General features: G+C 39.4%; 1 protein-coding gene across 3 annotated transcripts; it reads left to right on the forward strand.

Annotated features, from left to right (window-relative positions):
• Window positions 1–6,071: 6,071 nt before the first annotated feature.
• Window positions 6,072–13,391, forward strand: LOC131019367 (uncharacterized). 3 transcript variants are annotated; one of them, XM_057947901.1, is made up of 6 exons: window positions 6,072–6,763; window positions 6,930–7,260; window positions 7,346–8,112; window positions 8,186–8,275; window positions 12,038–12,802; window positions 12,883–13,391. In XM_057947901.1, the coding sequence occupies exons 2-6, from the start codon at window positions 7,176–7,178 to the stop codon at window positions 13,000–13,002; spliced, it is 1,827 nt and encodes a 608-aa protein (XP_057803884.1). In that variant the 5' UTR covers window positions 6,072–6,763; window positions 6,930–7,175; the 3' UTR covers window positions 13,003–13,391. The 3 variants fall into 3 exon arrangements, with proteins under 3 accessions (XP_057803884.1, XP_057803883.1, XP_057803885.1); XM_057947902.1 differs by lacking the exon at window positions 6,072–6,763 and having other exon boundaries at window positions 7,178–7,260; window positions 7,346–7,393; window positions 7,491–8,112; XM_057947900.1 differs by having other exon boundaries at window positions 6,072–7,260.
• The last annotated feature ends 9,683 nt before the right edge of the window (window positions 13,392–23,074 follow it).

Raw genomic sequence — 23,074 nt, forward strand, 5'->3', positions numbered from 1 at the left:
ACCAGTTTCTATTGTCGATCCTCTTCTCTAACCAGCACAGAACTTAGAGACTCAGTCCTCACGGAGATGTATAAATATAATGGTTCCCCTAGTATCGGCTTTGTTAACACTGGCAATTTCATCAAATAAGTTTTGACATCCTCAAAGGTTTGCTGGCATTCACCGCTCCATTCAAACCGACTTCCTTTCCTTAAGATTTTGAAGAAGGGGAGACTTCTCTCTGCCGATCGTGAGATGAACCGACTCAGCGCGGTTATCCTTCCATTAAGCGTTTGGATTTCCTTAATATCCCTTGGTGCTGTCATATTCAAAATGGCTTTAACTTTGTCTACATTGACCTCAATCCCTTCTGGTGTGACTGTGTATCCTAAGAACTTTCCTGACTGCACTCCAAAAGTGCACTTCGTCGGATTAAGCAAGAGCTTATTCCTTCGCACTACTGCAAAAAGTTCTTCCAAATCATCCGCACGTGTACTAGCTTTGATGCAGCGCACCAACATATCGTCCATGTACACCAAGATGTTTCTCTTCAGCTGATAAAGATTCGATCCATCATTCGTTGATATGTAGCCCCAACGTTCTTGAGGCCAAAAAGCATACTTAACCACCCAAACACCCCTATGCAGACCGCGAAGGCTGTTTTGATCACATCTGTTGGGTGCATTTTCACTTGATGGTACCCTTGATACGCATCCATCATTGATAACAGTTCACAACCTGAAGTTGCATCTACTAGTTGATTTATCCGAGGAAGTGGATAGCAATCTTTTGGACAAGCCACATTGAGGTCCCTGTAGTCCACACACATTCTCCAGACTTTGACTTTTTTTTCGACCATAACCGCGTTAAACACCCATTCGGGGTATTGTACCTCTGTAATGTGTCCCGCATCCAAGAGGCCCTGTACTTGCTCCCTGATGGCCCCATCCTTCTCAGCCCCAAAATGTCTTATTTTTTGTTTAACTGGCTTGACGGCCGGATCCACATTCAAGCGGTGTTCTGCTAAGTCCCTATCGATTCCTTTCAAATCTATTATGTTGAAGGCAAATACGTCCGCTTTTCTGTGCAGGCATGCAGTGATCCCTTTCTGCATCGTGGGTGTTAACCCCGCTCTAATTTTTGTTGTATATCCTTCTTTATCTGGAAAGAGTTCAATAAGTATGCAAACGTCACTAGTAGAGACTAGTGGTTGTTTCTTAGTTTCTTGCCTTAATGCTGAAATCTATCTTCGCTCTGGCTCATTGGCTGTGATTGCCCCCACTTTCCCTTTCTTCGCGATGTTAGGATCATTCGTGGTTCTCTCTTTTTTCTGCCCTGACTGTTGAGTTAAGACTTGTACATGACATTTTTTAGAGTTGACCTGATCTCTCCATACCTCCCCAATTCGACCTCCATCCACTTGAAATTTCATCTTTAGGTAGAGCGTTGAGACAACTGCTTTAAATGTGTTTAAAGCGGGGCGCCCCAAGATGATATTGTATGAAGGCCTTGGTGCATCGATGATTATAAAACGAGTTATCCTGGTTTTACACTCTTCATTCTTACGCCCCATGGCGACTGGTAAATCTACCATTCCGATTGGCATCACTGATTCTCCTCAAAATCAAAATAAATGAGCATTTGTTGGTTTGATGATGGCCTCGAGTCCCATAGCTTTCCAACATTCCAGATATAAGATATTGACTGCGCTACCTGAGTCGACAAATATTCTGTGAATCAGACAGCCCGCTACCTCTGCTGAGAATACCAGTGCATCATCATGAGGGTACATCAAAGGTCTAGCGTCTTCTGGTCCAAACGATATGGTAGGCTCACTGGCTGCGCTGCTGACTGTAAATACTGTTTTGTCAAAATATCCCATCTTCACGGCTCTAGCAATCTGTTTCTTTGGCCTGTTAGATGTAGGAACGCCATTCTTCCCGACTATCTTATGAACTTCTCTCCAAAATAGGGGCATTTGGGGAGCCTCCTGTCTTTGCCCTTCTTCCCATCTATTCCTTGTACCATTCTCCCTCTCTTCATACTATCTCCTTATTTCCCTATCTTCATATCCACCCCTTCTTTCCCTCTCATTAGGCCCTCAACCATTGTTATCGTGACGTCGTTCTTTGGGTGCCTCTCCAGGAGCCCCATCAATAAATGTGTTTAATAATCTCTTTCTCACCAATATTTTTAATTGGTGTTTGAGGTGCCCACACTGTGCAGTTGAGTGTCCATATGCATTGTGGTATTCATATAATTGGTTATTCTTCCCCAGCTTCGGATCACCGCCTTCATAATCTCGGGGAGCTCAGAACCAGCGTTCATCTTTAACAAGGTGAAAGATTTCATCTACGGGCCTGTTCAAGGGGGTGCGCTTGCGTAAGTCATTTCCCTTTTCGTCTCGCTTATCCTCCTGCGCAGGCCTAGGCGAAGGAGTCTGTGTTTCCACTGCCATGGATGGTATTCGTGGTGGTAACCCATTGTATGGTGCCCTCTGATAGTGTTTGTCATTGTGCTCCCCGTTGTTCTCATTTCTTTTTGACCGGTGTTTGTCTACTTTTGCCCTCATCGCAGCCTTGGCATCTTCTAACTGTAAATATCTGGGTAATATAGTCATGATATCATCGAACTCCTTTGGTGGTTTGATCTGTAGTGCTTCAAAAAGAGGTCCTTATTTTAATCTCCTGACGAATGCATAACATTTGATCTGTGATTCCACCTCCGGTGTATCCAGCGCAGCTATGTTAAATCTAGCCGCATATTTTCTTAATGTTTCTTGTGGTTCTTGCTTGATGTCCATCAAGGATATATCGGTTTTGCCTACTCGTTTAGAGCTCGCGAACTATCTCATGAACGTGAGGTAGAGATCTCCATAAGAGTGGATAGAGTCGCATTTCAGATTATGGAACCACCGTTGAGCCATTCCTAAAAGTGTAGTTGCAAAGATTATGTATTTGATGCCCTCTGCGTACTGGTGTAGGGTAGTCACACCTTCGAATCGTGCCATATGCACTTCGGGATCGATGGTCCCATCATAGTCTAAAGAGATTGGTCTGTAATTGATAGGCAGAGGTTCTAGTAAAATTTCATTAGAAAAGGGGCTTGTGTTAAGCTGGGGTATCATGCGATGAGAAGTGTTGCGATCTCCCATTCCCCTTGAGATGGAAGTATCTGTGAGCCTGTGCTGATATTTCTTTTGTGGTTCCCCTCCTCGCTCCTCAAAAATTGGCTCATCGTGGTCGAAAATTTCATTTTGTTCAGTCTCCTGAGCATTCTCCCTCAATTTGGTCTCCGGGCTCTTCAGTTGGCTTTTAAGGAATGATACATTTTCTTTGAGCTTAATGTTCTCTTTTTGAGTTCTCATACTGCGCAGAGGGGTAGTCCCGCTGGTTGAATCGCCTACATCCTCTATTTGGACGCTGCTGGTGATGAATCTCCTTTTGTTCTTTCTCTTTCCTTCCTCAGTATTCTCTATCCCTCTCTGAGTGACTGGCTTAGAAGTGATAGGATCCTCGAACCCCTTCTCCCGCGCAAGCGCGGTAGTAGCCTTTTTGTGGATTACTGGTTCTTCTTCTTGTGGTGTTATTGGCATAATTGTGGGGAACGATGACCCCATCAGCTGCCGTATAGTGGCATAGTTAAGCATCGCCATCATTTGATCTGTTAGTGTGACATTGATGAGCCCTGGTGCGGGAATAGACGCCGCGTTGACCTGCGCTGCCATTTCTATTAAAGACTGTGATGTCCCTGGAGTCGTCATAACAAGTCTTGGAGTAAGATTAATGTTGACGGTAGGGAACCCTGGTGGTGTGAGCTCAGATATATCAACCCCCTGTGCCGAAGAAGTCCCTATTTTCTTATTTCATATGTTCTCTGCAGCTGTATCAAATTCCTTAGCAAGATCTCGATGATGGTCATCGATCCCCATAGTAGGTACCTGTTATAAAAATAGTAAGACAAGAAAAAATACAGTGTTAACAATGCGTGGGTATTTCAGCGCAGGCTGACTGCGCTGAATATTATCCTTTTCGCGATAATCATTAGCCGCGATGGTGAAGCCCATAATAAAAAACCATAGAAAACCCTGGAATAATAAAGCTTTTAGAAACCCACAAACTTCAGCCCGTAGCAAGATTCCAGATCAAATGTACGGATTCACCAAATAAGAAAGACGCATAGAAACCTCTTCTCAGGAATATTCATGAAGAACATCGGATCTTTCTGGGAAATAAACCCAGAAAAACCACAATCGCATCCCTTCTCCAATAAATAATAATATTACTTTCAGGGATAACCACTTTCATTAGTCTCAATATGACAACTATGATCATATATAAACTATGAACAAAACATCCAAGGAACACACGTTAGTCAAATCAAAATATCACAGGAAAAGATCTAGCTAATCCTCAACAAGTTTTTCATAAAACATACACCACATATTCACCAAGCAATCAACTTACAAAGAAAGAAAAATGTTAAGTGCAAGTGTGATCTTCATGTTCGTCATATTTCTCAAACACATCCACTGAAAAACATAGCATACAAGAAGACTTCGGTTAAACATGCACAGAACACCAACAAGAAACCAAAAATCATGAAAAATCAACACATGCAAAGAATACAAAAACCCCTGAAAATACCAATTCGCCCTCACGTCCAGAGATCCACCCCCAAAACACACTCGCACATTCAGATTCATGCCAAGAATAACTGAGAACAGGAATAGCAGAACACAAAAACTAACTAGACTCACGCCTTAGCCCAGAGTTTCCCACAGACGACGCCAGTTGATGGAACATAAAACCCCACCCTCAAGTATAAAGTCGATGATCGGAAAGGAAACCTGTTATGGTGAAGCCGCGGAGAACAAGAGAACTCCACCGAGCATAATTCTTCACAACCGAATCCCAGATATTTCTTATATTCCAACCAAGTTTACAAGTATGAAGAAGATGATCGGATTACAATGACTGAAATGGTATTTATAGACATTGCAAGGGTAAGGGTACAATGGTATTTCCACTTTTCGCACACACTCTTCATGCACGGACGTTCTTCCGGTGTCATTGTCACATTGGTTGTCCTTTCTTAACTACTTTGCAGCTTTTCACCTCTATTTAGAAGGTTGTTAGATGATCTGCGCAGGCATTGAGGACAAGACATGCTTCCCTTCGCGGTCTTACACGGACGTCGCTTAGTAGATTGCGCTGATGAAGCTCCCAAGTCTGCGCATGTGAACTTCTAAATGGTAGAATTCCGCGTGGCTGCGCAGGCTTTGTATAATAACGGTCAATGATGAAGTTGCTGCGCAGACTCTGTATAATAGAATTCCTTACTCTCTGCGCTGCACCGGTGTTTTGAACTCCTTTTGTTATCCCAAATCTTCATTAAAACCTGCACTTGTTAGTTTCTTTCCACATATATAATAATAAATAGTAAATATTATATACGAATAATTATTGCCCAGGAAGTTCTGCGCTGAAGAAGATCTTATCCCTCATCAAAGTGTATAATTATTATTTTATATATTAAATTAAAGGGATATTAGCCTGTAAATACTTGCACTTTTTCCATTTTCTGGTTTTGCATCCTAACTTTAAATCTGCCTATAAATACTAAAACTTTATATTCTTTTTGATTTTGCACCCGGTGAATTTTTACCTCCAAATCGTTGTTGATATGGCACCCAGATTGACATCCTAATCCTATAATTTCATGTTCTAGATCCCACATTGATAACAAACTTATCTGCTTCATTATACACTTGAAATTTCCCTCTCAATCTGACTCGTATGTCAGGAAGGATTTGAGGGTAAAAATTCGTCAGGTGCAAAATCAGAAAGAATATAAAATTGAGGTATTTATGTTTTAATTTTAAAGTAAAGATACAAAACAAGAAAATGAGAAAAATTTGAGCATCTATAGAATAATACCCCTAAATTAAACTAGTTAAAATTACATAATTTCAAAATATATCCCGTATATGGCACATGAGAAATTCTTAAAAAAAAAAAGAATTCACATTAGTAGAGAAAGGAATACTAAAGGAAGAGAAGCAAAATAGGGCTATAAAAGAGACGTTCTCTCACACCACATTAAACCTCATAACACGCAGACACATACAAAAACTTCCTGAAAATACAGGCGCATATACATACAAATTCTCTATCTCTAATCTCCCCTCTCCGAAAACACAGTTAAAATCTCCTCACTCGCAACACAGCACACACACAGAGCCCAGCAAATTGTGGAAACCGCACAATACTTGGTCTCTTCTCTCTAGAAAATTCGACGGCGGCCGTGTATTATTCGGAGACTGAGACAATAGCATCACTCGAGGCGGCGAGTGCCGAGGACTAGGGTTTTTACCCCGTGTGTAGGACCGTGTTCGTAATTCAATCTAGAAATTCGGTTTCAGTCTATTTATATAGTCATTGATACCTACGGACTGCTTTTTTTTTTTTTTTTAATTATTATTTTGGGGGACACTTTTGCCTGTCAGTAGACTGCTGAAACCCTAGGGATTTAGGTTTTTGTGATTATCGCTGTGTAGGATGGATTATAGGGTGGGGGTTTGATTCTAATTCTGAGATTTCCCTGTGGGTTCTGTTTGAGGTGTTGCTCTGTTTTTGGAGTGGGGTGGTTCTGATTGGTTTGTTATGGGTGTATTATGTTGCTCATGCGTTGTTCTTCTTGAGCATTGAGACCTTGAGAAGCTTGGGCTATTGATTCTTCCAGAACAGCGAATTGCTTACTGAAATTTGGAATTTTGGATTATGTGAGTGGGGGTGCTGCTAATTGCCTTCACGGAATATATATATATAAATCAACTTTACAGAGTGATAGAGATTATAAAATCCCCGGTCCCTGTATCATGTCGTGTGATTTGTCCGTGTTTCTTGGAGAAATTCAGCTGATTTTGTAATTTTCTTACTGACATCCAGGAAAACAAGTCGCTAAGCAATGAAATTAGGGTGTTGATGTGAGAAATTGTGGGCTAGTGTCTTATCGTACAGAAATTAGCTTTAACTTTCTCATTAAGCTACATTCGATCTTTGTTTGGTGTGAAGACACGGATATAATTTGGCGTTTGGGAAGTGACAGTGGATTCGTGGCTATTAATCTAAGAAGAACAGTAGAATTTGTTTCCACATATTCTTTTTATTATATGATAATGTTTAGCGCAAGTTATGGAAAGAAGTGAGCCCACGTTAGTACCTGAATGGCTTAAAAATGCTGGAAACTCGACTTCTGGAAGCACCGCATCTCATTCAGGTAGTTTTTGTCTTGTAGATAATTTATTGTATGACACTCTTTCATGTTTGTGGCTTTTTCTAATTTATTATCTTTCTGGTTTTAGATGATCACCCAGCATCAAGGGCTGCTAGGAATAAGTCCTCTTTGAATGGTAATGGTCATGATTTTCGACAATCTTCTAGTTCTGAAAGAACTACTTCTTTATATTTCCGAAGGAGTTCTAGTAGTAACAGTTCCGGTAACTTTAGATCACACAATAGTTTTGGGAGGAACCAACGTGACAAGAACTGGGAGAAGGATGCATACGATTCTCGTAATCATGATAATTCATTTTTGGGTGGCCGGCGGCATCAGAATTTTTTAGACCCACTGGGAGAACCTTTATTAGGTAAACTTGGGAGGGATGGTTTAAGACGTTCTCAGTCCATGATTTCTGGGAAACGTGGGGATGCATGGCCTAAAAAATCCGCTGCTGACTCAGGCAGTGGCAGTGTAAAGATTTCGAATGGTTTGCTTACCAAGGGAGGCCCTGTTTCTGGGGTTAGCAAAGCTTCTTTTGAGAGAGATTTTCCGTCATTGGGAGTAGATGAAAAAGCAGTCATTTCGGATATTGGAAGAGTACCATCTCCTGGTTTAAGTACAGCTATTCAGAGCTTACCTATTGGTACTTCAGCTTCTTTAGCTGGTGAAAAATGGACATCAGCTTTGGCGGAGGTTCCTATGTTAGTTGGAAGCAATGGAACTGCCTCATTATCTGTGCTCCAAGCTGCTTCATCAAGTTCTACATCAGTGGCTTTGGGTTCAACCACCAGTCTCAATATGGCAGAAGCCGTGGCTCAGGGTCCTAGTCGTGTCCAGACTACCCCACAGGCAGGTCCCATGTCATCCTTTTTTAAGTCAATATCCTTTTCAAGTGTGCTTATGCCCAATATTCATGTTTCAGTTATCTGTTGGAGCGCAGAGACTTGAGGAACTGGCAATCAAACAATCTAGGCAATTAATTCCAGTGACTCCATTAATGCCAAAAGCTTTGGTGAGATTTCTACTGTCCTTTGTATGTTGTGATACTCAATTCCTAGTTTTTGATATCTTTTCCCTATTCCTTTTGTTGTTTTTCCTTGCAGCATTGGCCTTTGTTTAGTTGTTACTTCAATTTTGAAAATTCGTATGGTGATTCATGTCATTAGTTGTCTTGTGGGTAGGAAATACCGCAGAGATTCTCCCAAACGCTCGATTTTTTATTGGCTGTGAAAGTATTGTGGCACATTAAGATAGTTACTGGTTAAAGACTTCAATAAATTATTGGAAAAAATCGACCATGATATCTCAGTAGAGAGCTTGGGTAATCAAAAAATATTCTAGAAATGGTTTGTGACTGTGCAGGAGAGTACCCAGCATCTAATCCCACCTTGATATCTTGTCTGGGTTGTTGATGCAAATGTGATTATGTGCTTTGTGGTCTCACAGTATTCACTGTATGAAAGTGTGGCAATTATTTAATTCATGGATGCTATGATTATGGTGTATATGTCTCGGGTTTTTGCATTCCATGAAGCCTGGATGACACATGAAGTTGGGCTTAAGTGTGAATGAGTTTGCAAAAAGAAGTATGAAAACACCATTTCTCAATTCCTGATGTTGCAATTCTCATTTTGACACGGGAATAATTTATTAAGTTTGGATTATCATTTATACGCCCCAAGTAGCACATGGAGGAACAGAAAGAAAATATGAACTGTGATCCAAATGTATACATGTATAACTGTTACCTAGCAATGCTTGTGAAATTTGCGAATCAGCACATAGGAAGCACTTTATAACTGGTCAATCAGACCATAGTATTAGAGGGCGTTTACTTTGCAGGATTAGCCTTGATAGATAAAAATAGTAAAACTAATCCCTTGTTTACTTTGATGGATTGAAACTTGGGGGGATATCTCAAGACCCTTGATTATTTCTATCATTTAAGTTAGTTTGGCTTGATTCCTATCCCATTGAAAGGGTGGGATCAGAGAAATCCTACTTTTGGGGATAAAAATATTCAATCATGCATTTTATCAATCATACAAATTAAACGCCTCCTTAGTCTATTAGATGAATCCAAAGATATTGAAAATTTTATTGACATCACTTTACACAGGTAGTTGTGCCAACAGCCATGCATAATAATGTGTACCAATGTTTTGATGCATGAGGCTTGCTTTCATGTAGTTTACTCTATCTAAGCTCCAAGATAGCTAATGTACATGTATTTTGATTTTTGATCTTTTGGTTCTTGAGGAGAAATTAGGAAAAATATTATTTTGTTTCTAGCTGATGCCTTGGCTGCTAGTGAAATACTAAAGTGTCATCCTCTTATGGGGCGTTTACTTTGCATGATTGATTATATGCATGGTTGAGTTTTTTTATCCTTAAGAGTAGGATATCTCCAATCCCACCCTTTCTATGGAATAAGAATCAAGCAAAATTTGTTTGAATGATAGAAATAATCAAGGGCCTTGAGATATCCCAAAGTTGCAATCCATCAAAGTAAACAAGGGAATTAACCTTACTATTTTTATCTATCAAGGCTAATCTTCCCAAGTAAACGCCCCCTTAGTCTTATTTGCCGTCTAATAAAAAGGAGAACTGACATGGTCATTTTTGGTTCCAGAGGAGGAATCAGAAAAACATTTCTTCTAGCATGTCTTGGCAGTTATTGAAACTCTAAGAGTGTCCTAGGTTTAAATTTCTGCGCTGTCTAGTGTCTATAAACAAATGGATTATAAATAGATGGTTATTTTAAAAGTGGAAAAAAGCATGCTTGAAGGAGGTATTCATTTTGGACCAAAAGAAGTTTGTGGGCAATAATTGTAAAGATGCAAGCATAAGGTATATATTTGACAGTCATGAATCAGTAAAACATGCTTAGTTAGAAAAATATCATTCATTATTGAAGAAGTCTGATTCCTTCTTACCATCAGCTTTCTCTCTAGTTCTTTTAACTAGCTGGCTATTTTTTAAATTTCTGTATGGATTTTTTAGTAGAGTTAGTTTTTAGATTCTGTGAAGTAGAAAGAATTAATACCATAAATGAATGAATTGAACTATAGAAATGTTGTACCTATTCTTTCTTGGTGGAGATTTTAGTTAAAGCTTTTCATCTTCTTCCTTCTTTATTTTTAATAATATCTGTAAACTTTTGTAAGCACATGGTCATTGTTTCCATATTCATAAACAGAAGTCCTTGATGCTTCTAGTTTCTTACCAGACATTCTTAGCATCATCTTCTTATTCCTACCCTAAAATCATAATCTTTGAGTAATGAATAGGTATCTGGAGATACACAACTGACAAGGTGTGTGAAAAAGTGAATTATTGAATGTTGATGAAATGCCTATCTATGGGTCAGTTCCAAAGTTATAACTCACTCTCTAATATCCTTGACTGTTTTTTTTTTTTTTTTTTTTTTTTTTTTTTTTTTTTTTGATAAATTGACAATTAAACAAAGAAATTTAAAGACCGCTCCACGGTGGACTCGAACCCAAGACCTTTGGCCATAGGTATTAACTACTCTGCCGCTAGGCCAACACACGAACTCATGCTGCTACTTTTAGTTTCATCTACCATTTGGTTTATATTTAAAACCTTAATGTGTTGATGCTGATTGGGGAAAAAACAAGATGCGCGCCTCGGCACGAGGCGCCTGAAAAATGCTTCTGATGAGCCTCACCTGCTGTGAATGATGCAGATGCCTCATCTAAGGCCTTACTGTGGCGCACACCTTCGTCTAAGATTTCAATTTGTGTTATTTTTCTGTTTTTGGGGTTATTAAGGCTTGAAACTCAATGGGCTTTCAGGTTTAAGCCCTAATTGAGAAATTAGAAGAAAAATAAGTGTAAAATAAGGGATAAAAATCTTTACAGTCTGCAACTGCTCGCTCCCACTCTACTCTCTCTCTCTCACACCTTCCCCCCTACCTCTCTGGTGACTTGACTTATAAAGACTTGTAAACATTTATAACTAGTTATAATATTTATGTGCTTTCTTGTATTTTATAATATTTGCTATTGTTTATGTGTTTTATTATACTTTCTATGATTTTCATGCGTTTTTATGATTTACGTCTCGAGGCTTAAACCGCATGTTAAAACCTTGGGGAAAACATGATGAATAACTTTTTGGATACTGATAGGACAAGTATTGGAAGAAATATAATTTTAAACTAGCGGTGTCACTGGTATAGTTATTGTCTTATTGATGGTGGAAGGCTACCTCAAGTCACAAACAGTTCTTAGAGCTTAGGTGTAAGGGGCACAGCGTGACTTTTGAAGTGGCACGTGATTACAAAAAGAAAGAAAAGAGTTTTTTTTTTTCGAAGATAAAAGAAGAGAGTTTCAACGATAAGAGAATTCAGATAGTTTAAATACAAGACAGAATGCATTAACAAATATCAAACATGAATAATGGAAGTAAAATGGGACTATCACTATAGGCTTGTTTGTTCTACTTATTGAACTGTAATTTCTAAAGCATCATGGATTATTGTCTATCATCATTAAACTTAACATAGTCAGTTGCCATCTTCATACTTTAATTAAGTTCGTCAATGTCCTCGTGGTTGCATACAGGTCTTGTTTCATTCTCTTTTCTTTCTCCACCCTTCTTTTCTCTCTCCTATAACCAATCTGCAATGTTTTTGTGTTTAACGGCCTGTAATGTCTAGTTCACTTTTAGTATAAGATGATTAGATTTAGTAAATAATTCCCCAATACTTGCTAATATGCTATTCATTTTTATCTGAATGTGGCTTTAGGTGTTGAATTCTTCAGATAAGCCGAAGAGCAAAGTGGGTAGTCGGCAGCATTCCGTCTCGTCATCACTTCCTATAAATCACTCTCCTCGCGGTGGACCAGTAAAGGGTGATGTTTCGAAAGCATCTAATGTTGGAAAGCTCCATGTTCTTAAGCCAGTGCGAGAAAAGAATGGTGTTAGCCCTGTTGTTAAGGACAACTTGAGTCCAACAGGTGGTAGCTCTGTTGCTGCTTCTCCACCTGTTTCTGGGTCTGCAGTAACCAAGTCCCCCCCTAACAATGCAGTCCTTGACCGTAAGCCTGTATTAACTTTGCTGGAGAAGCGACCTACTTCTCAAGCTCGAAGTCGAAATGATTTTTTTGATCTAGTGAGAAAGCAATCTATGGCAAACCCTGCTTCTGCCGATTCAGCTACTGCAAACGTCTCGTCTGACTCGGACACTGGCTCTTCTCCATCACCGTCCTTTTCTAATAAACATGCTGAAATGGAGGTCATGCGTGCTACGAGTCAGCCTGTGGAAGTGCCATTGAGTTTAAGCCTGAATGTAGATCATTTGTCTGAGGAGAAAGCTGGTTCAACCTGCAATGGTGATGCTCATGATGTGCAAAAGTGTGTGAGCAATGGGAAGAAACATCCTAGCTCTGACTGTATCATTTCTGAGGAGGAAGAGGCTGCTTTCCTTCGTTCTATGGGCTGGGAGGAAAATAACGATGAGGAAGGTCTTACTGAAGAAGAAATCACTGCTTTCTACAGGGATTTGACTAAGGTAATATCGAAATAAGTCTTATATAGTTTGTTAAATTCTGTTACCTTGTTTTACTAAAAACAAGTGTGTTCTTGCTGCAGTACATCAATTCAAAATCGTCCCCTCGAATACTGCAGCTTGTACAGCTCTTGACTCCTTTTGACTCGCAACCTGAGGGTATTGATGAGATGAGTTCATCAGATGATAAACTCGAGCCTTGATTCCAAATATGCTATTTTTGCCTGAGTTTTTTGAGGTAATCTGATCTTGTTTGATTGGTTGAGAGGCATTTCTGGCAGCCAACTACATAAAATCTTGGCAATTTTGCTGTTTTCTGGAGGTCGATAGGAACAATGATCGTTGGTTGTAAGGTCCTTCCTTTGGATCGCTTCCAATGATTGTTTCCCTCTGGGTTCTGAACTCTTCCTTAAGTTCGGAGATTTGAGTAAAGAGAATAGAGATAGATTTTTATCAAGATACTCCATGACATTGCATTTCGCAAAGTCTCGAGTCTTCACAGTTTTGGTTTCTTTCATTTTTCCATGAATAGAACAGTTTTATGTTTTTTTTAATCGATCAGAAATGGAAAGAAAAGCAAGAATTTACTGATTGCATAGTTTGCATCCCCCCACCCCAAGTTTTCTTTGTGGGATAATTTGATCTTTAGTTTTTTTATGCGTTTCCCTTTACTTGTAAGCTTCATTTTGCTTATTTACCGTTCATTTTACCCTATTCTGGTTTGATAAAAGTTTGTTTGGACTCGTTTAGTGAAATTGGTTAATATTAATGGCTTGTTAGCTCGACAATGAGCTGCCTGCTTGTTAATAAGCTTTTGAGCTACTTTGTAAGTATCTTTCCGTTCATGATAAGTGTGGTGTGGATGGGAGGACACATGTTTTAATAAAATTTCGAGAAATTTGATTTGTTAGATAATTGAGAAATGGTTTGTGAGATGTGTTTTTGTAAATATTGTGTGTGAATGAGAGTAAAAATATGAAGGTATATGTTTTAAAATAGAAAGAATACATTTATTTTCGACGGACGGAAATGATAAAGGGAGTGTTAAGTATCTTATTTTATACTTCATTCGTTTCAATTTAGTAAGCCATATTTTTTTATTTGGACGTTTCATTTTAGTAGGTTATTTTTTAAAATAAAAAGTCAATTCATAACAAATATTTTTACATAATTTATTATTTACACTATATGTCGCTGTGGTCTATATTATCTTTTTTGTTTTCATTTAGAAAATAATATTTTCATTTCTCTCACATATTTTTTAGATAAATATATCTTCAAAAAAAAAAATATTTCATTCTATTTTATTATAAATTATTTGTTTTTATTTAACTTGGCACTCAAACGAAAGAATTGGCCGAGCTAATGAGCTAAAATGGGCTTAACTAGATAATCAAACACAACCTTACTATATAGTACTCTCTATGTCCACCAATTCGTGTCATAGGGAAATGGGCATGAGTTTTTAAGAAAAAGTGTATTGTTTATTTGTTGAGTGGAAAATGGGGCATGACTTTTAAGAAAAAATAATTTATTTGTTAAAGAAATAGTTATTAAAAATGGGTAGGACACAGATTGGTGGACATACCAAAACGATAAATTAGGACACGGATTGGTGGACGGAGGAAGTATATATTTACACTATACATTGTTCTTTTTTCTTGCTGGCGTCGAGTCCCTAGTCTTATCAGGATTTATTCGTGCTACTGGGTTTCACTTTTGCGTCTTTTCTCGATCTAGCCTTGGCCGTGGATGTGGGCGCTTTCGAGTGCCGTGATTTGGCAGCTTGAGCGTTGGCTCTATGGTCGACATCAACACTTTGGTTTTGTTTTTCTATTAAGGCCGTGGATGCGTGCTTTTCCGTTTATTGTTTTGCTCTGCTGGTCGTTCGAGCTTCAGCCGAATGGCCAGCGACGGCAATTTGGAGAGCTTCGTCCTTTTGGACGTTCAGTTTTTGGAGGACAACGACCTATCGGACCTCATCGGGTGGTGATGGCTAGTCCGAAGCTACTTGATGTGTTCTGCTGGGTTCGTCTTAATATGGGTATTTACTAGGTGATGGTTAGTCCGAAATTTGGTAATACCTGTATCTTGTCTGTTTTTCTCTTTTCCTGAACATGCGTTTCGCTTGTTCTTTTTTCTTTATGTAGACGAGCACTCTTTTTCCTCCCTAAAGTTTTTCACACTGGGTTTTCTTTAGGGAGGTTTTAACAGGCCCGTCCCTTATTTTGCTCTTCTTATGCTCTCAAGGGTTTCGCTTTTAGGTTTTTTTTTTTTTTCCCTCTTTTTATGTAATCTCATTTAATAATATTTACACTACACACACAACACACGCACACTATGAAAGAATATTAAACTTAATTAATACTCGATTTGCCTGAAGATCGTCTCTTGGATTATCTTAATTCACCATACATCGATTAAGCCTAGCATGCTCCTATTAATTAAGTGCTGCACCTTGGAGTTAGAAATACCTGAAGAATTCCTAAGAATTCGTCGCTGAACAGGTCAGCCAACTTCAATCCTCCGTTTGAAGCCTCAAACGTCTTCCAATCGTATTTTTCCCAGAAATACGACTTCTTCCTTTTCGAAAGAGCTTTCCGTGGCCGCCTGTTTCGTCCAAATCCGAGTTCTGTAGAGGAAGTTATGGCCGTTCTTCAGAAACTGCCAGAACTTGATTTCCTGCGAAAAAACTTACTCCAGCTCAGATCTTCTGAACTGTATCCCGCTCAGTTTCCATTGTTGGATAGACAACGAACTATGAGAACTCCCACAGAGAATTCGACCACCTAGAAATCGGCGCCCCCTACTGCTCTCTATAAAATCATACTAATTTTTATGTGTCTTATTCTTAGAGCAGATATCTGTATTTAAAGATAAAACACAATCCTAGGGCTCCAACAACTGTAGTGGGCGAATTTTACTCCTACTGGGCTCTTTGGGCCAGTCCAGGGATCAGATACAAGGAATAAAGATGGGCCTCTAATGAATTAATTCTTATGATCAGCCCAAATCATAATTAATTCATAAGTATTAATTAATTCCACTAGAGAATCAATACTGACTTACGCCTTTATTACCGATGATGAGTCGGGGCTTGTATTTAGACTTATTAAATCTCCGTATTTAAAATATCCGACATCCATTAATTAATTAAAGCTCTGACAACTTAAATTAATTAGTAATATCTTTGTAATCCTTAAGCAGTACCACTCAAACCTTATTATTGCGCCTGAACTTAATCAACCTGCAGGGTTTAACGCAATAAACCTTATTAAGCTCCTTAAGGGGATGTCATTATCCTATACCAGATACGAGTACTAATACAGATAACCAAATATCATATATTGACCGCTATCACCCAAGATACAGAGTACTCAAGTTAATATATAACTCTCACAATAGTAAATCAAAGTGATACACGAATCAACATATATATCTGAAATCTTATTAATATTAATATTCTATTAAGTCACCGAGATCTTGATTCTTCACTTATGTAAGATAGAAGAATACATCTCACTGTGATCCCATCAATACGTTATGACGTACCAGTATAGACAAATAGTCAAGACAAACTATTTCCATCTATATTGCAGCCTAGACTAACGACTCGTCCTAGAGTCATCTCGGCTGTGATCTATTTATATCTCTTAAGTTTATTCCAATTATATGACCTTCCGTGATCCGTTAATCACCATATAATCAACTTGTATAGAGATAAAGGACATACATATGCAATCATGAACACAATCAGATAGGAGATAAAATAGTGAACACAGGAATCATTGTATACAAGCATAAAAGAATAGAGATGATATGAGACATAGACATATCTGAAGGTGAACAAATTAAACATGTAAGAACATGAAACACATAAGTCGTAACAATAATATTGTAACCTTTTGATAAAAACAATATTAATGAAACCTCCAACCGCCCAAGTGTTAGGCCCGGAGGGTCTCGAATAGGTGTATGGGGGATGGGGGGGGATACACCTATAAGCTATTTTTCGCAAATCAGAGGGATCTCAAGATAGAGATCAAAATGAAACTTTACACATAAACTAAGACGCATGTTTACTGAAAAGAGTTTTGACCAAACAGGGTTGACGATTGATACTGAAATACTCTTCAGTAATGAGTTATCAGTTAAGTCACTGGAACTTAACTGATCCACGTTAAGGCTTTAGTCGAGTTTGCTAAAATAAAGATGTTATAAATCTTCCTGACTATCAGATGATAGATCAGTCAGACTGATAACATACGCAACGGAAATACTTTTGTTTCGTAATAGCCTTTGTTGAGCACGTTGTTAGTCTTAGGTTTCGCTTTGTATTTAATCAGTATTCAGTTTATCAAAAGTAAGAACACAAGTAAGAAGGTAAAACTCAAAGCTGTAAATAACACAGAGATTTTTACGTGGTTCGGAAAACACTTTCTACATCCACGGTCGGTTGATCAGACCAACAACTTTACTTCGTAAGTGCTTACGGGTGCACTGCAAACCGAATCCGTGTGCTTAGCCGGGTGCACACAACCGAATCAACTGAAGATCCAATCTTCAGTACCAACACTTCACTCGCGTTGGATTTCTCACTCCTAGCACGAACTGGCACTAGGATCTCACGGAGTCAGAGTACCTTCCTGAACTCCTTTTCAACTCAAACACTCGATTCTATCGGTCGAAGGGAGGTTTGATATCTTGCCAACTAAACTTCAAAGAACAAGTTCTTTGGAGTTAGTTTTGACCTAGGCTCTGGATAAACAGGGGTTTGCCTAAGGTCTAAGAGAATGTATGTAATCAGCAGTGACTGATTTTTGACTTTGAAATTCTCTTCTTCGATTCAAGCTTTGGGGAGGTTAAGCTTTGGCTAAGAAACAATTTTGGCAGAGTTTCAGCTTATGTCGTTGAATCGGTGAAGATTGAAGTGATCCTCGAGCGCTATTTATAGGAGAGGTCTTGAATAGATCCGTTGGCAGAGAACGACTTCAAGATTTCTTCCGTTGGAGAGCTTTTTGAATTTGGGCTGAGGCTTTAATCTTCGAGGTTCCTTGTTTGGTGAGAACGGCTATGTTGAAGAGCAGGAGATGCGACGTCTCTGATAAAGTAGCCACCAAATAGGAATGACCTCTGCAGAGAAGGATGATCCTGAGATCTCTGCATTTAATGCGGCTGTACTTTTTGGAGTACGTGGCTTCCTTTGAACGTTGGAGGTTCAGTCCGAGGAAGAATGTTTAACTGATACTTGACTTTAGTATCAGTCCGCTGAATCCACGTGGCACGCATTAAGTAATCAGTTTCAGACTGATTCTACAACTGATACTTCAGTTGGCAACTTCAGTCTTCAGTCTTCAGTCCTCCTTTCTTCAGTCTTCAGTCTTCAGAACAACAAACTAAACTAGAAAAGAACTCTAACACTTGAGTTCCAAGAGTTCTAGTCTATTACAATCAAGCCTATGGATTTTGGTATCATCAAAACAAGGATTAGGATATTCCATTAAGTTTCCAACAATTTCCCCCTTTTTGATGATGCCAAAACCACACAACAGTTCTAGACAAACACAAGACTGAACTCAGAGCACAAGTTCTAAAATAGGGTGAATACTATTCCCCTTAATAATAGAACCTAAAAACTTGTACTAAAAGTAAGAACACAACAGTTCAAACACAAAACGAGGAGAAAACAGAAAAACATTAATCAGAGCCTGGACAAAGAGTCATTGTCTTCAGGTTGAGATCAAAAGAAGTTCTTTTCATTGAAAAGTAAAACTGATGAGACATCAGTCGAGGTACAGAGCAAGACTTACAAAGGAGTAAAAACAAAACAAAAACACATGGGAAACCCATGGACTCCAGCAGTCTGCTTGGCTGCGCCTTTGAATTTCTTGATCTTCATCTTCAATCTTCATGTTCCTAAGCTTGTTCCAGTCACACTTGTTTTTCGTTGACTTGAGCTCTCCCTGGCTAATCTTCCTCATGATCATCGTGATGATCATTTTGCTTAATCAGCTTCAGTCTTTTGACTTTCCCCCTTTTTGGCAACATCAAAAAGGTAGAATTGACTGAAGGATGAAGCTAAGACCGTGCGAGGAAACAGAATCGCAGGAGGGTCCAGAGAAAGATGCTGAGGGTATGATGGAGGTGGAGAATATGAAGGTTTAGAAGAAGAAAGTGAAACATGGGGGTGAGAAGAGAAAGTGGGGGAGACGAAGAAAGGGGCATGGGTTGGTTTGCGTGGCTTTCAGAGATGGAAGAGAAAGAATGGCCATCATGCAAACCAAAGGAGGGTGAGGAGAGGTTTCTTGATGGAGAGAGAGAAGAGTAAGTTGAGAGGTGTGTGGGAAAGGAAGATCGAATCAGTGACAGTCGTGAGGACAGTCACTGTCAGCACCAGGTCCATGAGAAGAAGACCTTGTGCAATGAGTTGCGCCGGCTGACAACGAGCTCCTGCTCATTGTTGTTGCACTATATGGAAGCTTCACAAAAAGGTGAGAAGCTCTCCTGAGAACAAGGTGAAGTCCATCTTCTTGAGACAGGTACTTCAAACCGTATGGGCCGGGCATGAGGATGGAAGACACTCGCGTCGCTGGATACAAGTGAGAACAGAGCAAGCTTTGACGTCGGAGAGACGTTGAGATCCAGTGGAAGGGTCCGATGAAGACCAAGTATGTGAGCGTCATTCTCCCACTCCATGACTTTGCAGTAATTGAATTTCTCCATTGTCGGAACAAAATTTCTCTACAACTTTAGAAAAATTGAAATTTTTTCTCACAATGAAGGCTGTGGAGAGTTGTTAGTTAATGCAGAAAATAAGTGAAGACATCAAGGTATAAATACAAATTTACCAAGAGGAAGATGAAAGAGTTTTTCGAAAACTGTGCCTAAAATATTTTTGAAGTAAAAATTCACGTCCGCCGTCACTGCAGAGGACGGAAGCTTCAAAAGGTGAGAAATATCATTGCATTATGTCATATCAATGAGATTCTCAAGAAATTTGATTATAGAGGCAAAAGGTTGGAAATATTTTTAGAAAAGATCAGGACATGTTAAATCAGATACGAAATTTCCCTTTAAAAAGTACTTGTTCTTCTCGGATATTTCATTTTCCAACAATTAGTTAAAGATTTTGAAATAAACTGATCAGTTAGAGAAAACTTTTGAATTCAAACAAAAGGCTCATAACTGAAATAACTGATTTTTAAATAGTAAGTTGGAAATACTTACTGATCGACTGATCATTGTAGTCAGTCGATACCACTGATCCTGGTTGACTTATCAGGATGAGTTTTCTTCAGATGAAGACTTGTCTTCATTGCTTTCCACGTCAGCGGTCGTAGATCAGCAGTTGGTTGACCACCAGTCAGCATGACTGTTTGAGGAGATCTTCAAACACAGCATCACTCTTCTGGGTTTATGAGGCCGATCCTTCCACACAGATCGTTGAACCTTTCTTCTGGAAGAGCTTTGGTCAGCAAGTCTGCTCTATGAACTGCGGTCGGAATCCATTCAACAGAGATATCCTTCTTTTCGACGTGATCACGAATGAAGTGATGTCGAATGGCAATATGCTTAACTCTGGTGTGATGAACTGGATTTTGGGAGATTGCAATAGCACTGGAGCTGTCGTAATAGATTGGGACTTCCTTTTCTTCGATCCCATAGTCCTTCAACTGTTGGACTAACCATAGGAGTTGTGAACAGCAACTTCCCGCAGCAACATATTCAGCTTCAGTTGTGGAGGTGGTGACTGAAGTCTGCTTTTTTGAAAACCATGAGATGAGCTTGTTGACTAGGAATTGACAAGTTCCCGAAGTCGATTTGCGATCAATTTTGCATCCTGCAAAATCTGAGTCTGAAAATCCGGTGAGCTTGAAGTCATCGTCAGCTGGGTACCACAATCCTAAGTTGGGTGTGCCTTTGAGATATTGCAAAATTCATTTTGCAGCATCCATATGAGCTTCATTTGGATCTGACTGATATCTTGCACAAACCCCAACTACATATGCAATATCTGGTCTGCTCGCAGTCAAATACAACAATGATCCAATGATTTCTCTGTATTTGGTTGAAGATACAGATTTTCCTTATGATCCTGGATCAACTTTCCAGTTTGTGTTCATTGGGATCTTGACTGATTTCATGTGCTGAATACCGAACTTGGCGATCAGTTATTTGGCGTACTTTGACTGATTGATCAGTATTCCTTCGCTGGTCTGCTTGACTTGTAATCCAAGAAAGAAATTCATTTCTCCCATCATGGACATCTCAAACTTGTTAGTCATGATATCAGCAAACTTTTTGCACATGCGTTCGGATTTGAATCCGAAAATTATGTCATCGACATAAATCTGAACAAGTAGGAGATCTTCTCATTCTTTGAGAGTGAACAATGTTCTGTCCACTGATCATTTCTTGAAACCTTATTCAACAAGATACTCAGAAAGAGTATCATACCATGCTCTTGGAGCTTGTTTCAAGCCATAGAGCGCTTTCTTAAGCTTGTACACCTTTTCTGGTCCTGCAACCTCAAAGCCTGGAGGTTGTTCCACGTAGACTTCATCGCTGAGCACTCCGTTGAGAAATGCACACTTCACATCCATTTGGTGTACCTTGAATCCTTTGTGAGCTGCGAAGGCTAAGAAGAGTCTGACTACTTCCAATCTGGCAACTGGGGCAAACGTCTCATCGTAGTCGATTCCTTCTTCTTGACTGTAACCTTTTGCTACAAGCCTTGCTTTGTTTCTCACAACATTTCTTTCTTCGTCTTTCTTATTTTTGAAAATCCATTTTAAACCTATCACCTTTGCATCATCTGGTCGATCCACAAGTTCCCAAACTGAATTTCGATTGAATTCATTGAGTTCTTCTTGCATTGCGATGACCCAATGAGTGGACTTCAGAGCTTCTTCGACATCCTTGGGCTATGTATATGATAAGAAACAGTTGAAATTCTTATCTTCTTTGATGCAGTTCTGGTTGATATCGAAGATGAGGTTGCACATTGATCTTCGAGTCTTTACACCGTCTGATGGTTCTCCAATGATGTTCTCCTTTGAATGGAGTTCAAACCATCTTCGATACTTCTTGATCTCTTCTGGTGATGGTGGAGGTTCTTCAGTCAGAATGGTTCTGAGTTGTTGAGCATTGTCTTGAACAGGGGAGAGTTGAACTGGAGCTGCTTCGGCATGTTCAACTCTTTCTTCTGCAACTGGAGTTCCCCTTTGACTGATGCCATCTGCTGTGACTCCAGTCTGAGTTTCAGACCTTTGACTGATCTTCTGATACGGAAGCTTTTCAGTATCTTCATCTTTTCCTGGTCCCCACACCAACACTGTAGAAGGTTTGGTGTTAATTATTTCAGTTCTGGAAACTTCAGTGTTTTCAACACTTCTTTCAGTTTCTTGTTTCCTGAAATTATCAGTAGACTCATCAAAAACAACATGAGGTGTTTCTTCAACACAAAGAGTTTGAGAATTAAACACTCGATAGGCTTTGCTGGATTGTTCAGTTCCAGAATATCCAAGAAAGATTCCTGGATCAGCCTTGCTATCAAATGTGTTTAATCTCCTCTTATCATTGTTGTGGATGAAACACCGAGAACCGAAAGCATGAAAATATGAGATTGAAGGCTTCCTGTTTTTCCATAGCTCGTATGGAGTTTTCCCATGTCTTTTAGTGAGGAAGGAACGATTTTGCGTGTAGCATGCGTTGTTGACTGCTTCGGCCCAAAACTTCAAGGGGAGTTTTGATTCGGTTAGCATCGTCCTTGCTGCTTCCTTCAAAGACCTGTTTCTTCTTTCTGCTACTCCGTTTTGTTGAGGAGTCCTTGCTGCAAAAGTTTGATGACTGATTCCTTGTTCCTCATAATACTCACTGTAAGGTATCTTCGCCTAGCCAGGGTTCACCACTTGGTTCCCGAACCTCCTGTCTTCCCCACTCGTGCTCAAGCACTTAAATCTTTGTCTTCTTCTTCTTCTTCTTCAGATCAACTTCACCTTCTTCTTCTTCACTTCAGATCTCTTCTGCTCTCCTCCTTCACTTTATCTGCTCTGCACAAGGAAGGGAGAAAGAAAGCAAGTAAAAGTGATAAAAGAAAGAAGGGAAAAAGAAAAGGAGGAATGCCGAGTAAAAGAGAAATCAGAGAAGGGAAAAAGGTGTCCTCGAGACACGGTGAGGCTCAGATTTTCCCCTAGAACTCAGCAACCCTTCCGGCAGCAGTTCGATCAAGACCAAGGTGATGGATAATGCAGCGGCTTCTCAAATCTCAGCCCA

The sequence above is a fragment of the Salvia miltiorrhiza genome, chromosome 4, assembly GCF_028751815.1.
Source record: "Salvia miltiorrhiza cultivar Shanhuang (shh) chromosome 4, IMPLAD_Smil_shh, whole genome shotgun sequence".
Classification (NCBI taxonomy): domain Eukaryota; kingdom Viridiplantae; phylum Streptophyta; class Magnoliopsida; order Lamiales; family Lamiaceae; genus Salvia; species Salvia miltiorrhiza.

Coding starts and splice junctions, on each gene's coding strand:
- LOC131019367 (XM_057947900.1), top strand. CDS start 7,176: ATGGAAAGAAGTGAGCCCACGTTAGTACCTGAATGGCTTAAAAATGCT. Junction 7,261..7,345: donor AAGCACCGCATCTCATTCAG/GTAGTTTTTGTC, acceptor TTCTGGTTTTAG/ATGATCACCCAGCATCAAGG. Junction 12,803..12,882: donor TCTACAGGGATTTGACTAAG/GTAATATCGAAA, acceptor TTCTTGCTGCAG/TACATCAATTCAAAATCGTC.